The sequence below is a fragment of the Dromaius novaehollandiae genome, chromosome 1 (assembly GCF_036370855.1).
Source record: "Dromaius novaehollandiae isolate bDroNov1 chromosome 1, bDroNov1.hap1, whole genome shotgun sequence".
NCBI classification, from domain to species: Eukaryota; Metazoa; Chordata; class Aves; order Casuariiformes; family Dromaiidae; genus Dromaius; species Dromaius novaehollandiae.
The window spans coordinates 178509542-178529655 of NC_088098.1; the positions used below are offsets into that span (position 1 = coordinate 178509542).

General features: G+C 36.9%; 1 protein-coding gene across 4 annotated transcripts in view; it reads left to right on the top strand.

The window, feature by feature from the left end:
- The window catches only part of PCDH9 (protocadherin 9), a 678566-nt gene that overhangs the window by 291115 nt on the left and 367337 nt on the right, over positions 1–20114 (top strand). For 2 of the 4 annotated variants that reach the window (XM_064504775.1, XM_026097895.2), the window contains exon 3: positions 6478–6543. The exons of the other annotated variants lie outside the window; for them this stretch is intronic. In XM_064504775.1, coding sequence (XP_064360845.1) covers positions 6478–6543 — 66 coding nt within the window. The remainder of the gene's footprint in view (positions 1–6477; positions 6544–20114) is intronic. 4 annotated transcript variants of the gene reach the window in all.

Genomic DNA, 20114 nt, shown 5'->3' on the forward strand with positions numbered 1-20114 from the left:
CACCAGACTACAGACTTCTTCTGAGGTGTTAAGAATTGTCCTCTGCAGCATAGTATGTTGCCTGTGAGAAGAAGAGGGAGAGACACTTTATTGCTTCTAAAAAGATAAGCTTCTATTTCATGTAACAAAAAAACTGTCGCTTAAAATTTGGAAGTATCTGGAGAGTAAATAGTATCAGAAGTGAGGTCTTTCTTTTTCACTCTTTGCATATAGTCTGCTAAATGCAATGTTGCAGCTACTGAAATCATCTATTCCCTAGTGTTGCTGTGCTTCCACATAACTGATACTTCTGTAATTTCACTTTAGGAGAGTTTCACACTAGTGAAAGGTGGTATATAGACCTCTATCATCCACTATTGTCACTGTGTATCCACAGAATAGGTGAAGTGCAATGAACAGCAGTAAAAACTTCTCCATGCCGCACACCAGCGTATGTCAATGCTATTCTTGAAGAGCCAGTCAGTGTTGGTCAGACAGTGGTATGAATCTTTGACCTTTTGGCCTTAGAGTTTCCAATAAGTATTTTACTTGTGGCTTTTCATAGATAAATCACGTCTGCTTTGAGTTACATTTAAACCACCAATTTCTTTCATGTAGGAGTAATGCACACAGGCCTAAATAATGGGCGTCTATCAAGAACCACACGTTATTCTCTGTCTTGTTTGGCCACGTCTTTCCTCTGTCCTTGACAAAGTGCTGAGTGAAGTGGAGGAATTCCCAGAACATAATTTTAGGGAACCCTAAACAAGCAAAAAGACAAAACAATTTGATATGTGCAGGCTGTTAATACAATTTTTTATGGCTGAATCCAGTTATAAAGTGTCAGTAATTGAAAGTCAGTCCAGGCCCATTTTGGCCAGTAAGAATTATGCTGTAGTAGAAATACCAAGGTAGTTAATAATTGTGTTATGTTGTTCTTATGTATGGAATACATCTATATATCTTTGTGTTCCAAATATGTACTGTTCCATTGGAATTATATATTCAGTACTACATGATAAAGTTCTGTACCTGTAAAATGGTCTCACGCCAGGCATCAGTGTAAATTAGACATTACGTAGATGATAAATAGATGAGGGAAATGAATTCACTAGGAGGTAGACTTACTGTTCTGTTTGTGTTGTTTTTTCAGTTTACTTCCTCTTTACAACTCATTTAAACAGTTACTAGGCAAGTACTACAGATTTATTTAACAAAGGTGTCTGGAACAAAAGAAAGGAATATAGGTTCCTGAAGCAATGGTTACCAGGAAACATGGTTACCAGGAGACATGAGCTTTACAATAAAATTTTGAAACAGTAGAGCAATATATTACAGGTGCAGAGGTTTTATGGGGGAATGCACATGCTTTGAGAGTCAAACTTTGATTATGAAGTCTCTTTCTCTTTCTTCTGATGGGGTGCAATTTCTCAGTGATCTTCAGGACATTTCTCTCATCAGATTTTTTTGCATTTTGTATTCACTGCTAACACCAGTACAGGTAGCTTCTAGAGCAGGTTTAAAAAATTAGCAGTGAAAACTGTGCTTGCCTTCTTTACCTAACAAAATGTTCATTTGTCTTTCTGAAAACATACTTAATTGCTCATACAGGAAGATAATTGCATGTCTTGTGAACCTTTCAGTTCCAACACTAACATTATATTCTTTAATTTCATTCTTTTTAATGAATTAAAATCCGCCTTTTAAGGTTTTACTTCATCCTTTAGTGATGTGATTGTGTGCCTTTGAAAAAATGCAAATTTGCTCCTGTCTGTAACTGCTGTAGTTGTTGCTCTTTCTTTTTTTTCTTCTCCCATGACAAGCAATCATCACTATTAGGAATTATTCACTTCTTATTTTTCTGTGGGTTTTCAACTCTTTTAAAGTACAGCATTTAAAAATAAAGGCAAGCTGTAGGCAAAAGGATGCAGAAGACAATTTAAGCCATGCCAGCTGGCAAAGAGAAGAACCCAGTAAGTTGGCAAGGGCTTATCTGACGGTGCTGTTTCTTCAATTAAATGCTTATTGTGAAGGTATTTTGTGCATGTGTGTGTGTGTGCATATGTGTATGAAAGTGTCAGAGTGCAAATTAATCTGCCATCCATACTTCTCCTTCTTTCTGTCATCTGTTGACTTTTACTTTTTCACCATAATTAAGAGGTTAGTAGTTCATCTTGAATTCTTCATAAATGAGGATGATGTGACAGAATCTTCACAGATCTTACAGCCACTTCACAGAAAGGTATAATCCTATGTAAAAAGCCATGCAGAACCATATCATTTCTAGACTGTATGTTTGGGCAGTACAGCCAGTACACTGACTCTCTAAGTGAGCAATTAAATGCTGTACTGTCCTATCAGCTCTCTCTTATATATATATATATGTTACTGTGTCATTGAACTGTAGAGATGAACAAAGGAAATTATCCTTGCTAAGGCTTATTAACAATCAGCCATAAACAAATCTCATAGTTTTTCTTAAGATACCATTGTTAGTACTACCTGATTTGATTGGTTATGGTGTATTGTATTTTTATTTCTATGTAAGACCCTCCTGTGCTGTTTCCATGGGAGAAAATTGAGAATTATGATGGTGTATGATGGCTGGTGTGCTACAGCCAAAAAAGATAGTAAATTCTTTTGAATTCAGAATGTCCTTGCTTGCTTTTCTTCCCTCTATATACAAATTGCCATTGTGTTAAAATGAGTGATGAACAATCTGCAGATTGAGGTGATTACCGAAGGATCCAAATAAGACTTTGATTTTTCCTTTTTGTCACTGAAATGTCAGAGTTATGTCATGAATTGTGTGAGATTTAGGGATGAAATAGGAATAAAACCTTAACTCCTTATTTCCCCCATGCCCTTTTCATGTCTACTTTCCTCTGACTTCCAGGAAGAGAGCAATATTATTCAGGTCCTGTGGAGGAGAGCAGGATACTGGATGTTCAGAATCCCTTATGTTTTGATCCACTAGTTTCAGAGAAATGTGCCTGATTAGAAAGTTTATACACATGTCAATAGTGTAATTCAGATAGCTTAACCTCCACAGGCACTGCGTGATGATATCTGTATGAAGAGGTCAAAATAAAAAATGCACTGTCCAGGTAACTGAGGTTTTTCAGAATTACGGTTTTATTTATGGAATTTCACTTAACGTTTGAGGCTAGCAAAATACAGCAGGCTTCTTTCCTCAGATGTGGTTATGTTTTCTGGTGTCTCTGTTTCTGAATATATGGGAAAAGGAGAGGAAAAACTAAAAAGTTAGATTAATGGATGCCTAAAAAGCGCTAAATTTGAGTCCTGATCTCAGAACTCTTAGTCTGGAAAAAACATCCCATTAATTTTAGTGGGAGTTTTGACTGCACAAGGACTTTCAAGATCAAGTACTTTCTTCTTCATTAAAGGATAGAAGGTAATTAGAAATAAAGCACAGAAAAGATTTTATATAGTATTGCTTTTGTCAGCTGAAAAATCCATATTATTGTAGGAGTTTTAGGCTAATCTGCCCTCTCTCTTACTTTCTTGCATAAAATGATGACACAGTAGGTTGTTTTCATTACTCTTTGCAGGTCTGTGGTTCTGTCTGCTCATTTTATTGGGGAAAAAACAATTGGCAAGGGTTTTTTGTGTTATCTTCCTTCTTATTGGATTGCAATCTCATCTGTGATGCTGACTTTATCATTTCCCTCCTCCACCCAAACTGTTTAGCTCAAGATATTCTCACAATCTTTTTCTTCATAAATGGTGGATGATAGATGAAATAAAAAGCCTGTGTGCATTTCAGTTGAAGGATTTTGCTGATGTCAGTTTATGAAATAGAGGAACAATTGGGGAGAAAAAGATAAAGCTGTGCTAAGTTTTAAAGGTACAAATACTGTATGTTTTATGATACCTTAAATTATGTTGAACACTTTTGGAGGAAGAACCTAGATATATTTAAGACTACCTTAAATCCAGCCCTGTGTATGAAACATATGTCAGTCATGAGCCCATTTCAGGATTCATGCCTTCAGGTCATCAAGTTATTGGAGTGCTTTCCACACTCTGAGACAAGGGACTCATCCCCTATTAGAACAATCATTTTAAACTGTTGTTTGTAATTTAATAATATTTTTTATGTTACTCTTTTCTCACAGCTACTTTTCTTTTTGAATGTATCAAGACCCTTTTTCAGTCTTCAGCCATAATTTATCTGGGTGAAGAGTATAGTCCAAGGTTACTTCCAGTTGGAATTGTCACTGATTGTAAGACTGAGACCAGGAATCTCTTTCTTTACTGCTTTCTAGTAGTGCTGTGGACATAGAGAAGCTGTAGAAGGATGGGTGGCCAGAGAAGCTGTTGTTTCCCCTATTCTCTTTGTTGACCCTGCAACAAGATTAACCATTCTTATTCTACATATCTTTTTTCCCAAGATTAACCATTCCCAAAAGCAAGGCAAAAGTGCGAGCGACATTTTAATTCTGAGGTAGAGTTTATTCGATAGTCTGCTTCTTGGGACAATAGATATGTAGAATAAAAGGCATGGTGTTTAATGATGCCATGCATCTTACTTTTTGATCTGAAATTTTTTATTGGTGGGATTTTATTCTTTTTTCTAATTTCAATTTTGATGGTCTCACTAAGCTTTTACCTTGCTAAGGGGGTGTGGGAAATATTTGTTATTTTTTGTTATTGAAATTACTCTTGTCATTGCTTTCCAGTTATTTTCAGGAAACAATACTTCTCATTTTTGTAAAAGTGACTTTCTAACACATAAGAAGGTATTTGATAATATGGCACGCTGTCTGCCTTCAGAAACTCATTCACTTTTTATCAAAACAGGCGGAACTGTGCAATATACACTCTAAAGAGAACTTGATCCACAGGGACTCCCCCTCTGCTTTTCCACCGGTTTAATTCTGTTGCCTCTGGGTGAATTGCACTTCTTTTGTACTCATATAAATGAGGAAAACAATCAATCACATGTAAAATATTAGCGGGAAGCACAGGCAGATTTTAGAATGAGTCATTCTCAGTGGCTTTTACCTTTCTGCTAAGCGATACTTATTAATCTCTATGGATTGCATAAGAACCTTTTGATTCAGTGTGTAAGCCAAAACAGCAGATTTCTCCTTTCGTGAAGTGTGTGGATTCTTTTTTTTTTTTTTCTTTTAAATGAAATTTTAGATGACAAAGAAGGGACCTCCTGAAGTTAGCTGGAAATGTGACTTAAGATATCAGAGGAGAGTACTTTTAGTAGATATAAATAGTTAAGATGACTTCTGCTTTCAGGGAGAGTTCTTGAAAAAGCTTTTAGAACTGTGATATAATTCTCCAAGAACACAGAACTCATGTAAGGTATCTGAGGTATCTGTTGGGAGTACTTTGGAAGAGACATGTGTTTTGCATTGCGAGTAAAAGTACTATTTGATGTAAAGTTTTCTGATGATTTTGTTCATCACGTGATGGTAGCGGAGTGGGTAAACAATTCTGTGCAGAATACTAATGTCCTTTCTGAATATGGTGCACAAAATTTGTTTGGAATTTGGGCATATTACTTTGTGGAGTGGATTTGAAATTGTTGAACTTTCCAAATATATTACTCTCAATATAATGTTCTCTCTCTGGGAAGATTCCTTCCCATCTCCCCCACCAATAAAACAGTACAGAGGCATGGTGCTGTGCTGATACCTGTATTTCTGGCTGTCCTTCCAAATGTGTGCATTGTGCTGGCTTAAATTGTTCAGAATTACTGTGGTATGATTCTGTTGTCAGGTTGGATAACCAATTCGATTCCTATAGAAAAATGCAGTTTTGAAGTTTCTGCAAAGTTGATAACCTACTGAGCTTTTCCTCCACAGTTCCCATTTAATCCCACAAACATAGAGCCCTTATGACTCTAGAGTCCCAGCATCCTTTGAGAATCTGTATTTTGAGGTGTCCTATTATTACACCCAGGAGGGAACCTGAAGTACATAGCGCTATTTATATTCTGCAGTTAGTAACAGAGTATGAACATCCATTAATGCTCCCACATTAAACACAACTTTAATTGCAGTTTTAGAGATCTGCTGTTTTTGCTTTTTAGAGTCTCAGGCTTGATTAATAATATCTTAATAAAAAGCTTAATAGTGCATTAAATTAAAAAAAAAGTTTCTTCTTATTATGAGAGAGCAATTTCAGTTGGTAGTTCACTAAACAGAACAATAAAAACCTGCTCTGCTGTTTGGAAATATGTTGCCTGGTTGCCGCAAAACGTTATATAATCAGCTTTTGGAAACCAGACAGGTTTGACATAGCACTTTAAATGTTACCAGGCATATCTTTGGTAACATTTGGCTATGAACCCTGATGTTTGTGAACCCTGGTAAAGAGTTATTTATCTTCTTTCAGGAGAAATTTGCTCTTAATTTTGCTTTATATATTGTCAACATCGGGCCAGTGGGGAGGTGGGATTATCTGAAGATCTGTAGTAAGAATGACACATCTTTTTATTTAAATATTATTGCTTTTTAGGCACTGAAATTTGGAGATATGCCGAAGTACTTGTGGGAGATTTGGGTACCTGACAAACCATGGGTGGTAAGATATCAGATCCACTGAAATAAACAAAATAAACATTTAAATTTAAGTTAGGTATTTTGGGCCCTGCTGTCACTGAATTAAATGGGCAAAACTCCTGCAGGGCTCAAAAGTAGTGCATTACTGCAAATTTATGCAAGTGTGTTTCCATTTTTTTAAACATTATCACACTGGTGTGAAATTGAAGTAATGCCTATAGCAAACTAGAACTGTGCAGTAGCATTTGGCATGGGGAAGAGCTATTTTCTCATTTGAAGGTTATAATAAGACCTTTTCTGTTATCTTTTCCGAGACAAGCGAGCAGCTAGCTATTGGTCATCAGAACAATTTGTGGTTCACAGCTGGGCCTATTGACTAGCGCTTTTCTCCTGGCATAGTCTTGTTAGTCTTGTATAACTCTTGCTCAGGGCTCCAACCCAGTAAACCAAGGAAAATAACAATCCTTTTACAGCACCGGATGGACTTCTCAGAAAATGAGTCCAGTGGGTACTAAGTGTCTGTTCTCCACTTTCAGCAAAAGTGCTTAGAGAAGGGCCAGGGTTGAACGCTTTGATTTCTGAAGCTCTGCAGTAAGGAGGAGCCGTGCTCTGTTTAGAAGCATAGTTTCTTCTCTGTATAGAATCCCAGTCTAATCCTTTGTTTTCCATGCTCTTTTTCAGTGAAATAAAGTAAAGTACAGTCTCAACAGGGGTATCAATATCTGCCCACTAGCTGTAGTGGGCAGATATATATATATATATATCTATATAGCCCCCTTTAAAGAGGGTCCTTCTAAAAATTATATTAGAAAACTCCACTTAGAAGATGAGAGCTTCCAAGTGTTTTAAAGGTTAAAAATTATAATGTAATCTAAATTTGGTGTGATCTCATGATACCCGTGAATTTATTTACACTTGCTCAACTATTCAAAGTACAAGCTTACAGTAAAACATTATTTCCACAACACTATACCTCTCTTCCCCCAAAACTAAGCTCTCTGTGGCAGTTGCTTTAAGTTATGTCAAAATAAGGAAGTTTTTTGAGTATCAGACATTAAAGTTGAAATTCTATTTTCTAACTACTGAGTATTTGACTTTTTAGCCTTAATAACAGTTCAGTATAAGCATTTCAGAAGTAAGGGAATTGTGTTGATTTTCTAGTGTAAAATGTTTTGAATAAGGTTTCTAAGCATTGAAGTTTTGTGGGATACTTATAAAGATTTAACTATATATATTACATAATATATATATCATTTTAATTTTTAATTTATTATATAGATTTAGCATATACACATGCTAAATCTCTATTTGTGTCTATACAACTGATATAAATATCTCTTATCTTTATATATATATCTCCTCTCTCTAATGCTATAGTAGGGTAATATTAATCAGTAATGCATGAATTCTGAAGGAAATTTGAAGGAAAGAAGGCTATAGCACATAGTTAGAACAAAGTAATTTAAAATGATCACAATACTGAGTAGGATTCAGCCCTAGATACTAGAAATTTAGATGCCTATGCATAGGTAGCTATATATAAATTCCCCTTACAGGCAATGGAGAATGGATGGCTACTCAGGACAATACTGAAGTAGATTCAGGCAGCAGAATACCACCATATGAGACTAAACACAGCTTAAACTCTTGGCTAAAGTTTTGGATGTCTTTCTGTAGGAGTACTGGATTTGTACTGATTTGGCAGAAGGTTTTGGATGTCTTTCTGTAGGAGTACTGGATTTGTACTGATTTGGCAGAAGCCATCTCTTCATACATTTCCACTAGCATTTTATCACACTGGATATTAATTACAAAACAAAGAATCCTGATGAATTGTTTTTTATTTAAAATCCTAAGTAGAATAGATATACAACGCTTCATGATCTGGCCCACTTTGTGAAGGAAAATATATTACTTTATATAATACATTTTAAAAGTTGATTTTTCAAGAGTTTCAGACAATAGTGAAATCATTTGGATGGAAGTTGGATGTTAATTACTTTCTGAAAGTTCTAAACTTTTAAGCTAAATTCTGGGAAGATTTTATGGAACTCTCTCAGCCTTTCCCTAAGAATTTTTGCTCTTTGTCAAACAAATCATTTCAGCTAGGCTGAATAGGTTGAGAGAGTCAAACAAATGGGTAAACTACTTCCCCTGCTTGTCCTAGATTAAAAAAAAAAATGCAAATTTGTTCTCTTATGATCTACTAGCTGATATTGGGAATGAAAAACTTATTTTTTCCAGCTGATGTTGGCAACATGGCTAATCACTTTAATCAAAACCTCATCTCTATCAATGTAACTGTTTGACCTTGAAAAATTCCTCCAACATTTTATATATGGAAACCATTTTAAGTATTTTAATTTATTTTTATGGTGTTAAAATTGATGTATCTTCACAAGCTGTGCAATAACTGTGTAATGTTGATAGCAGTGTGAATAAGGGCTGCTCATCTGTAATGTATTACTGAGTACGAATAAAGGTGTATTGTATTGTTGCTTTTTTAAAAACAGTTGAATTACCTGTGAGCACTTTGCTCATCTAAAGAGCTATTACACAGTCTTTTTCTAAAGACTTCTTGGCAAAGTAAATCTCCATCAACGTTGTTTGTAATAGAATCTACAAAGCTAGTTTCAGAGAGACCTAATGGATTTTCTATTACTTTAGTAAGTTAAATTTTAGTCATTGCTTTTAATGTAGGTGGTAGCTCAACCCAAGGATTAGATACAGAAATTCCTGTGTCTGGTGTGACTGATTATGCAGCAGTTCAGATGACGTGATGCCTTGGGGGAAATGGGGAGAGGTGGGATGGATGCAAGAAGGGAACTGCAGCGCTCAGTTGATGTACCATCTAAAATGTGTTTACTAAGTGTGATAGAGGGTAGTGGGTGGACAGTGATTTCTGTTGTAAGGTTTCTGTTCTACAACACTCACACACACAATGCACTGACACCACTCAAGGCCCCAGCCCTTTTGGTCCAGTTTAGACCAGCATGCAAGGGGACAGGACACACGGTCCAACTATTCAGCATGTGTAGGTTCTCTTTGGCAGCCTGGCCCTGACATGCAGCGGTTCAGGTTCAGCCTCCTACATGGTGTTGGCTGCCTACAGATGTGTTCTCCCATGAGGAGTTATTGTCTTAACTATTTCTAAACTATTTATTTCTAAATCACGTTGTTGGCATAAGCCACTAGTGGCCTCACTAGTCACATAGCCTCAGGCCAATCTCCTTTATATCAGCCAATTAGCAGTTGTCACTGAAGTTTCTATCACCCTCTAGTCTCCCATCCCAAATGTGTTGCAGAAGTGTGACATTAGCAACAATTACATGATGGAGTTAATCTATTGCAGCTTTGTTTTCCAGTTCATACCAAGTTAATTTAGTTATTTACAGATGGACAGATGTATTCAGGGTCTCATTTATCTGAGCAGTGCTTTTGGGTAGACTTTACCTTGTGACAGATGATCAAAACGATCCCTTCTAGGATTCATATAATCATAGAATACAGTGGTGCTTTGGCATTAATAACATTAGCATCTGTTCCTTTGTAAAGAGAAAAAGAAAAACACCACTATAAGAGTTCGTGTATAAGAGAGAAAAAAAGGGTACATGGAATAATAAAAGCAGGAGGAAGAGGGAAATTTGTAAAGGATGTATTGTGAGCATGAAGCTCATGACTGACCTTGTCCTAAAGTTACAGAATCTTTCTTAGAGAGTGAAAAGAGACACTGAGCTGTAGGGAATGGACTAAGGCCATTTGGCTTGGTTTCCAAATAGTAGATCACATAGAAACATTTTTCTGCATAAGCCATAGTTTTTTTCTCTGCTGTTAAAGCTAGATGATAATAATTGCTTGCATAAGGAGTCTTAAAAGAGGAATGTTCTGTACATTTTATTATTTGCGGGCTCCATTTATAGACACTGTTATTAACCGTAGCAGAAGTTTTCAAAATTTGTATTTTGTTCTGGTCATAACTCTTTGCCTATTAACTGCTAAAAGCAGTCTCTTAACTTGAATGTAACTCAGGGATGTTGAACAAACATTGATCTTCATTTTAATTAGGTTTTGTTTTGATTTTGCTTTCAAAAGTAAGCTGCTCTTTAGTTTACAACCATCATTAAAATTCCTCTTGAATTCCTCTTTCAAATGAATTTAAATAGATTTTGGTCAATGAGGTGCTATTTTTTCTGTCTGCAAATGTGGTTGCAGTGAAACAGACCCACTTCAGGTATTTATATAAATAAATACCTACACATATATCTTGACTTCATTTCTCCCTAATTAGTAGTGTTCAATGTACCATTCTGATTTTTGATTCACCCCCTTGGATCCTGCACCTCCCCTTGGGGATTTCCCAGCTGTTTTCCTCTCCTGCTGTAATTGAAATCAAACTTGTTCCAGCCTGTAATTGATAGTGAATCTAAGCATTTTATGTTTGCTATGAGACAGATGTAAAGCAGAAGCACATGAAGTGGCATATGGAAAATCAAAGGCCCTACTGGGGTGCAGACAGATCTGTTCTTCTTCTATTTCACAATATTCCAATACTTTAATCAACAAGTTTATATGCATGTTATTAAGATGGGAGTGTGATATATGTAGAAATTATGGAGTAGACACAATATATTTGTTGAAATGTTTAAGCCAAGTCTATCTGTCCTCATGAAGAGCTGTGCCTCCAGACTGCTCTTAGATAAGATCCTCTTTGCCTGCTCTGTTCTCTTGCAATGCTAAGGAAAAGTTTTCAAGTTTCTGTTTGAGTGTTGTTATTACAGGTCAAATGGCTCATATGGGAATGTAAATGTAGATGTCATCTCTCACCCTTTTTAGGCAGCTAGTGCAAATCATAATCTTATTTTATGTAGTGTACATCTTTTTGTCCCCAGGCATGGCATTTCCTAGGAAATTGCAATGGCATTTCCTAGGAGTTTACCATTGGAAGCAGGACACTGCTGTCTGTCCGTATTTCTATATATTCCTGTTGTTTGTTTATCTCTTGTACTATGTAACGCATTCATTCATAATGAATAAAATAGGAATTTGATTCTTTAGCTTATATCTATATAGAAATAGTATTTAAGGGAAAATGACGATGACAGTCATGATTTATTATACTTAATATACTTAATATTTTAATATTTTAAAGCAGGTGTTATCTGTTCTGTTGGGAATCTACTCTACCTTCTACACTGTAAGGATTATATAGTTTTAGTAGAACTCTTGTACCTCTAGCTTCCCTTCATGACACAAAATAAATATGCATTAATTAAATTAAACAAGAAACATTCAGTAATTAAAAATAGAACTAAAGGGAAATCCTAAGTTAATAACAACTTTGCTGGCTGCTGGCTTTCTTGAGACATTTTGAGGTATATTTTCTTAGCAGAAATAATGTAATAGGCCCTTATGTGGATTTCCTCATATCTGGTTTTGAAAGGAGTCTTGTGTGTTCCTTCCAGTGCTACTGATAATAAGAGGTTATCAGTACATCTGAGTCAGGCAAACTTAGGCTTTGAGTGAACGCATTTGTAAGCAAGCCCGAAGACCTAACTTAAGTCAGAAATCACACTTATTCTGTACTGTTCCTGACTCTAAGTATGGTTACCGTGTGTAAAGTTCAGCAGGATTTCTCCTGGGGTAGCAGAGTTCCTTTGGGTATATGTAAATAAATATTAGCATTATGGTAAATACTTATAAAGAGATTTGGAGGAAGCTAATCATTCTGTAACTCTTCAGATTATACCCAGTTTCTCAGGGACATGAGGAAAAATAGAGGTGAAATTAACTTCTTTACACTGTTCACAATCATAATAGAGATTATTCACATTAAGTATTCATCTGTCATGGAGGCGAAAAAGGGTTGAGTAATGAGACGGTTGGTGTTAATTTAAATATCATAACTTCGATTAGAAAAAAATCCTTACAATCAAATTTTATTGCGGTTTCCCAATCTGTGTTCTGAAAATATCCTTCATTTGAGGATTTCTACTTTCTGGCAAGAGGGGAAAGTGAAATATGATTTTGAATAAGGTTTCCTGCCCTTTTTCCTCTTTCACAAAATTTCATAAACTTTCTATCACTCAGTGATCCCTTTATGATATATATCAGGTTAATTTGGAGATGTCAGTCATTTCCTGTACATAGATTTGCCTGCTACCTGCCAACTTGATCCTCCTCTACCCTCTTTTTCTTAATATCACACTTGTCTTTTTTTCTGTGAAAAATGAATCTCTCATATAATAAAAAGTTGAGTGTTTTGGGTGTTATTACAGTGTCATTTGATACTGTAATACTCTGTCAGATTATTTACCTGCTAGAAGGTATTGAAATACAACTTTAAAAATTGTTCTGCTTTGCAGAAAACTGCAAAGCTGTTTTCTATCCAGGTGGCCCCCAACCTGCTTTGTTGCATTATTACATGGAATTATTCCCTCCCAGGTGAAGGACTTTGTGGTTGCCATAGCCAAACTTCACAAGGTTCCTCTTGGCCATTTCTCCAGCCTGTCAAGGTGCCTCTGAAGAACAGAGTGCTCTCCCGAGCAACCACCCACAGCTTGGTGTCATCTGTGATCTTGCTGAGGGTGCTTTCTGCCTTATGATGCAAGTCATTAATAAAGACATCAGATGCATAGGCAGTATTGGCCCCATTATTAACCCTTGAGGAGCACCACTAGTGACTGTCTGCTGTTTGGACTGTGTACCTCTGATCACAACCCTTTAAACCTGGCAGTCCGGGTGATTTTGCAGCCACCTTATAGTCTACCCATCCAAACCATATCTGAGCAGTTTTTCTGGAAGGATACTGTGGGTGACAGTGTCAAAAGCCTTGAGAATAGACAAGGTAAACCTTTTTCATGATGGCAGTCATCTCATCACAGAAACCAATCAAGTTGGTCAGGCAGAATTTGGACTTGTTAAATCCATGTAGGCTGTTTCCAGTCATCTCCCTGTCCTGTATGTTCCTGGACACAGGAGGACCTGCTGAGTAGTGAGGCTAGGCTTCTGGCCTGTAGTTCCCCATGTCCTTCTCCTCCTCCTTCTCTTGAAAATGGGCAGGAAGTGTGCCTTTCCCAGTCATCAGGAAACTACCTGGATCACCAAGACCTTTCTAAGATCATAGAGAGTGGCCTTGCAGTGACAGAGTCCAGTTCCCTCAGCACCATTGGAGGCATCCCACCTTGTTCCATGTCCAATTTACTTATTTAGTTTTTAACTCGATTTTCAACTGTGGCTGTGTGTCTTCTACTGTGGGTGTGGGTCTTCTACTGTAGGTCCGCTGTAATGCATCACTCCCCAGGATTCTGCCACTGGCTCCAGGGAAAGAAGCAAAGAGGGCATCTAGTACCTCAACTTTTTCCATGCTCTTTGTCACTCATCCCTTGCCCCTTTCACCAGCAGTCCCACATTTTCCTTTGTGGTCCTTTTTCTGTTGATATACCTGTAGAAGCCCTTCTTTTTATGCTTCACAGTACTCCCTAGTTTCAGCTCCAGCTGAGTATTGGCTTTTGTAATTCACCTGAGCTCAGTCAGGAGTTCCCCATTCATGCACACTGACTTTGTGCCATGCTTGCTTGACTTCTTGGGCGTTGGACTAGACTGTTCTTGTGCTCTGAGGCTGTTGTCATTGAAGATCAACCTGCTCTCCTGTGCCCCTTTTCTCTTCAGAGCAGTCTCCCATTAGATCCTCCCAAGCAGATCCCTGAACAAGCTTAAATCTGATTTTCTAAAGTCCAGGTTTGTAATTCTACTGCTTTTTTTCTTCTTCTTCTTACCCCCCCCCCTTTTTTTTAACATTTTTCTCTGGATATTAAACACTACAGTCTCATGATTTCTTCTGCCTACGCTTACATCAACCTTTCCATTTCTGGCCAGTTCTTCCTTATTCTTGAATAACAAGTCCAGCTGAGTTTCTTCTCTAGTCAGTCAGCCACTTGTGTCAAAATAATAGTTCTCGATGCTCTCCAGAAATCGCTTAGAAATTTGTGCTTCACCATGTTGCCCTTTCAAAAAGGTTGTGGTGATTTAAATCTCTCCTAAGAACCAGCTCCTGTGATTCTGAGGCTTCCTCCAGATGTCTAGTGAAGGCTTCATTTCCTCTCCTTGATCACGCAGCCTGTGTCAAGCACTCAGCAGAAGGCCCACCCTGATCTTTACCCATCAGCTCTTGGCTGGCTCATCACCTGCTCCAGTGCAAAGCTCCATGCATTCAAACTGCCCCTTTGCGTAGACCACAACTCCTCTGCCTCCCCTTTCCTCAGAAGCCTGTATCCATCCCCTGTGATGTGTTTCCCACTCAGCATGTTTGCGTTACAAGCACTTGAGATGAACCCCCTACTGTGTTGCTTTCACAGGGGAAGCCATAAGAGTTTAATTCCTCCCCTGTCATGCTGCCACTGGGCACCTCCTTGCTTTCTCTAACTCATCAGTTTTGGTCACCATGCCCTGATGTTTTAAAGACATGCATACACTAGATTAGCAAGCCTGTTTGCACAGATGGTCTTGCCCCTCTTTATAAAACAAGAAACATGCAAATCTTTAGATACGTTTAATGTGTATGCACAAAATATCTGTGTGTGTATTTAATGTCTGCCTATGTGGAAACACTGTATGCATTTTTATGAATAGAACAGGCACTTTGTATATATTGCCATGCATTCTTATACAGAAGGAAAAAGAGGAGAACTTAAAATGTTTTTTTACATACTCAATAATTCCCTCATTTGGGAGTTTCGTCTTCAGTTCTGTACCTTCTACATGCTTTCCTGGTGCTGTTATCTTTCGGTCTGATTTTTCAAATGGTGTAAGGTGTTTTTCTTTTTGTTTTTTTTTTTTGTACATCATTGAAGTGTGAAACAGAAACCACTCTTACATATGCCTGGCGCATTTGATAATAGTTTGTTCTTTCTTGTAAATAAGGTGCTGAAATGTTTTGGAAAGGCTGGTCCTGTATAGGAATTCAAAGCCCATAAATTAAAGAGATACAACAAATTTCATGTTTTCTTCCAGGATTATAATCATACATAAAATAAATTTTAAAAGATCGACATACAGCATTATAAGCATAATTGAACAGTAGTACTGATTTATGTTCTTAAAAATGACAATTTATAATCCTCCTACAGATTTATTTTGTTTAAAAGCTGTGTTTTCATTGAGGGAGGAGGAAAACAATAAGCTTTTTCATGTATCAGTAAACATTTTAAGGGAGGATATATACCAACTGAATGTTCCTAAGATGCCAGATCTTTGGGAGGATGCACCACAAAGTGGTGAGTGATTTTGTGTGACAGTAAATTTACATGCTAAGAAATCTCGTGGACATTCCTGTTTGCATACTATTGTTAATGCTGTTTTGTTATCCTAAACTAGTAATTATCATAGTCGGTGGGAGAGATAGGAAAGTATGCATGGGAACATTTCTTCACAAGTTCTCTTCATCTTTCATATCCCTACTAAAATAATTTTTATTTTCATGCTGAAGAAAATGTTTCAGTTGCATTTTTCCTTGGGGGGGAGGAATAGAAAGGAGAAAGAACATTGTGTTCCATAACTCACAAGGCTTTGTGGTCTCATGTTAAATGCAAAGGTGTAGGAAAAAAAGAAAGGTACAAGTATGATTCATGCTATATACTCATGTATATTTCCTTTGTTTGGAGGTTACAGTGTCAAAAAAAGGAGAATTCTTTTTTCTTTTGATGTTTACCTGTTTCTGAGATGTTGTTCCTTAGGTATCTTGTCGTATGCTTGTAAATGGATAGTTGAATAGATTTCAAACTTACGTATCTAGTGTATGGTAATATTAATTGCTCTTTAGACTCAGTGGGACTGTATTGACTAGGGACTCGGTTCACGCCTGCTCACACTACCCAAAGGTACCCGAGATATCCGCACAAAGATGGAAGGTATAATAGGAGATGTGTGCCAACCTGGAGTGACAGGTAGAGAGTAGGTGGCATACCTTATAATATCTCAAATGGTGGTAGGCACCTATGTTTAGACAACTGAATGAAGTCTTAAGTATTTCACTGACTATAATTGGAGCTTGGACACCTATATTATGGATGCCTGAATTTGGATGTCTGAACCTGGAGCTGAAACACAACCTTCAAGTTCATGCTGTTGTTTTTTTTTTTTTTGCCAAATCATATCCAGTGAATTTGGCTAAAGAATCTCAGCAAAACTCTGCTCACAGAGGTTAAAATGGTGTATGGATGGTTAATATTTTTGTCCACCTTTTTTTTATGCCATGTAGCATCAGATTTTGTCCTCAGGAAGACCTGTAAAATCTAGGTCACGTGGTTGTCACTGAAGGCAGAATTTGATAAGTTTTCAAATGCAGGAATTGGTTAAGGACATAAAATGTCAGTATAAGCTGGCAATGTTGTCTTGTGGGGATAAACAGAAGTGATATATAAAATAATGTAATTCAGCACCATCTTTGTCAATGACTGAAGAAGCATAGATAGGGATACCTTTATCCCGATTAAAGTCAGTGGGCATTTGCCGTTTACCTTATGCTGGTGATACCTCTCATCTATAGAAATTTAGTCGGTTCTGGATAAAAGCTTGTTAGTATTTCCTTCTTCAGGGGAAGATGCACATACATTACCTAGCTTTAAAAAATAGCTGTAAAAAGGTTTCCTCATTTGTGATGATTCACCTGTGTTGAGCAGAGTGGGATCAAACATTTGTAGTGAATTCAGTAGTTTCTGAGTATGCAGAATATGAATAAGAAAGAGGCTTCCATTTTTTTGCATATGTGAGGTATCAGACTAATTGTTTCAGTTTTGGGATTAATGGTGCTAAATGAATAGACACGGAGTGGAAGGTGCTAAATGAATAGACACGGAGTGGAAAAGCAGTCTGTGAACTTTGTAGGAAAGGAAAGGGAGGTATTTTATTCTGAAACGTTTTAACAGCGTTCATTTCTTTTAAATCCGTTTTCTGGACTTGCTACAGTGCCTGTTTTCAGCTGTAGTATTTATTGTACAGTGCAGAATTGTAAACCCTCACAGCTTGGGCCTTGTTTCAGCACCCATAGAGCTTTGCGTATATATGCTTGGGTACATGAATGTAGCAATGAGGAAATAGCACAAAGTGAAATGGTTGTTACTTCATGTTCTTCAGCGTGATAGCATACAGCAGATCAGAGAGATTTATTATGAGAGATTTTTTTTTCTCCAGATGATCTCCACTCTGCTTTTTTCATTATACCATTCCAATATCAGAAACACTAAATCCATCATTAATATTGTTCCCAACACTTCACTATATACTTCCTTTAAGTAGGATAAAGTACATCATTACATTTTGCTTCATACTCTTTCCCTTTCCCCTCCTCCCAGAAAAACAACCTGACCTCTACCAAATTTTGTTAGGTCCAGAAGCAGAGGCTTTACAAGGATGAAAGCTGCCAAGTGTATTTGCCAGCAATTCATTTGTACACTTTTCAATTTACAGAACTGGCCCGCAGTCTCAGTTTTTAATTTGGTGCTTTAGCTGAAATCCTATTTGGGGAAATCAATGAGAGGTTAACCAAAGCCCAGGCAGCTGCAGTGGTTAAAAGTCAACGGCTTCAATTGGATGCCAAACTGACATCTATGTTCAGTTTTTTGTTTCCCTTATTTCTCTTTCTCCAGCCTTTTGCCATATCACATAATCCACTATATCAAACTTCGATAGTGGGTGGGGGAGAATTAGTATGCTTAACAAAGCATTTCTTGTTATCTTACATTGTAATCTTACAAACCCAGAAATATTGGATGAAAAAATATATTCAACAACAATAGATATTTAACACAGCTTGAATTTCTATCAAGGTTTCAACAGCTATGCTTGTTGCTTCGATACCCTTCAATGCCCCTGGTTTAAATCAGGCTAGTGATTAAATCACATAATTGGTGGAACGTAAAAGGCCACAGATGAATTTATACAACACAAATGATACATGCAAAAAAAAAAAAATTATTTATGCTCGCATACAAAATTAAGGTGGGCCAATTCATATTTTGCACACAAAAAAATTACCTTCTTTTTTGTTGAGGGAAAAAATATTCTTCATGAGTTAATATGACAGTTAAACTGAATGTTTGAAATAGAATTAAAACACCTAACCATAACCATGGTGAAAATTTCCCTCTCCTATCTCACTAATGGATTTCAGTGGAAAAAAAATCACATAAAGACAGTTCTTAGCTGTATTATTATCTTCATATAATCATGTGTGTAAGTTATTATTATATATATGACTACTGTGTAAAAGCTGTTATTCAGAGAGTCGTTAAGGAATTGAGGGGGTCACCACCAAAACTGATAACAGAACCGGTATTTTCTAAGAGCCTTATAGTGCCCGTATCTGTTGGACCATACAAATCCAGCCTCAGGATGTCTTTGCTACCTAAAACAAGGCAGTCTAAACAGTATGTAACAAAACAGCCATTGGCAGCATTGCAGTGTTGGGGGAAAAAAAAAAAGAAAGGCCAGAGGGACAAAAATTAGAGAATGTGATGTCGGGAGAAGGTGGGAGTGCCTGCCTGTACCAAAGCTCCTTCATTGTTTGCATGAAGGCCCCTGACATCTGTGCTACACAATACCCATTACAGGCAGTGATTATGAAGTGTAGCTTTGTGTCAAGGCAAACACCTTTTGATAACTCTGTTCCATTACATGTATGACTAAGGTTGAAAGGTCTTTCAAGGAACTTCTTATGTCGTGCTTTTATTTCATTCCAGTTGGCTGATCAGTCCAGCTGGAAGTAAGTCTGAAAGAAGAGTAGGTGTTTGATCTTGCTCTGATTAAAGTCAATGCAAAATTGTTTTTGAGTTTAATGGCACAAGTTCAGTCTGTAGAGAAACAATTTAAACCCTTCCAGTACATTTAGAGTATTTCCAGTGTGAAATGGGAATTCAGGAAGTGAAAGCTTAGGCATCTTTACCTGCACTTCCTTTTTGCAAGACATTTGTTAAGCTACCAGCAATTGCTTTGACATGCTATTATTCACTGTAAATTTGGGGTTTAATGGAATGAAAAGCCAGGGGAGATAATTTAGATCATCTATTTGTATTTCTGTATGTCTTACTGTTCCTTAAATACTACCTCAATATTAATCCCAGAACATAAGTCTAAGTTGTGGTTTTTAAATTGTGGTCTATACACTGCCAGGGATGCACTGTTTCAAGGGCATGTAAACAAAATAACTGATAAAACCCTAAAAAGTAAAGTTAATCATATTGATGTAGAGATTATCCATCATCGTCCATGATTACAGCTGACAGTGTCTCTTCCATATTGTTGCCATATGAGGTATCACCGTTGAAATTAAAGTTCCATATCTACAAAGAGTGGTTTTGTTTATTTGTTTCAGACATAAAAAAAAAAAAAAAAAGACATAGGGAATTTCTTCTCTAAATTTCCTTTGGAGTGTTTTCTTCAGCTAGCTGGAGTCAATTGTTTTGAAAATCACCATGTGATTTTAAGTCATCTTCCACCATATTTTTTTTTCTATGACAAAATAACATATGTTCGTATATGCAGGGAATTGTTTATATTTCTCAAAATAATAGGTGCCTGACACAAGAATTTGGCTTTGAT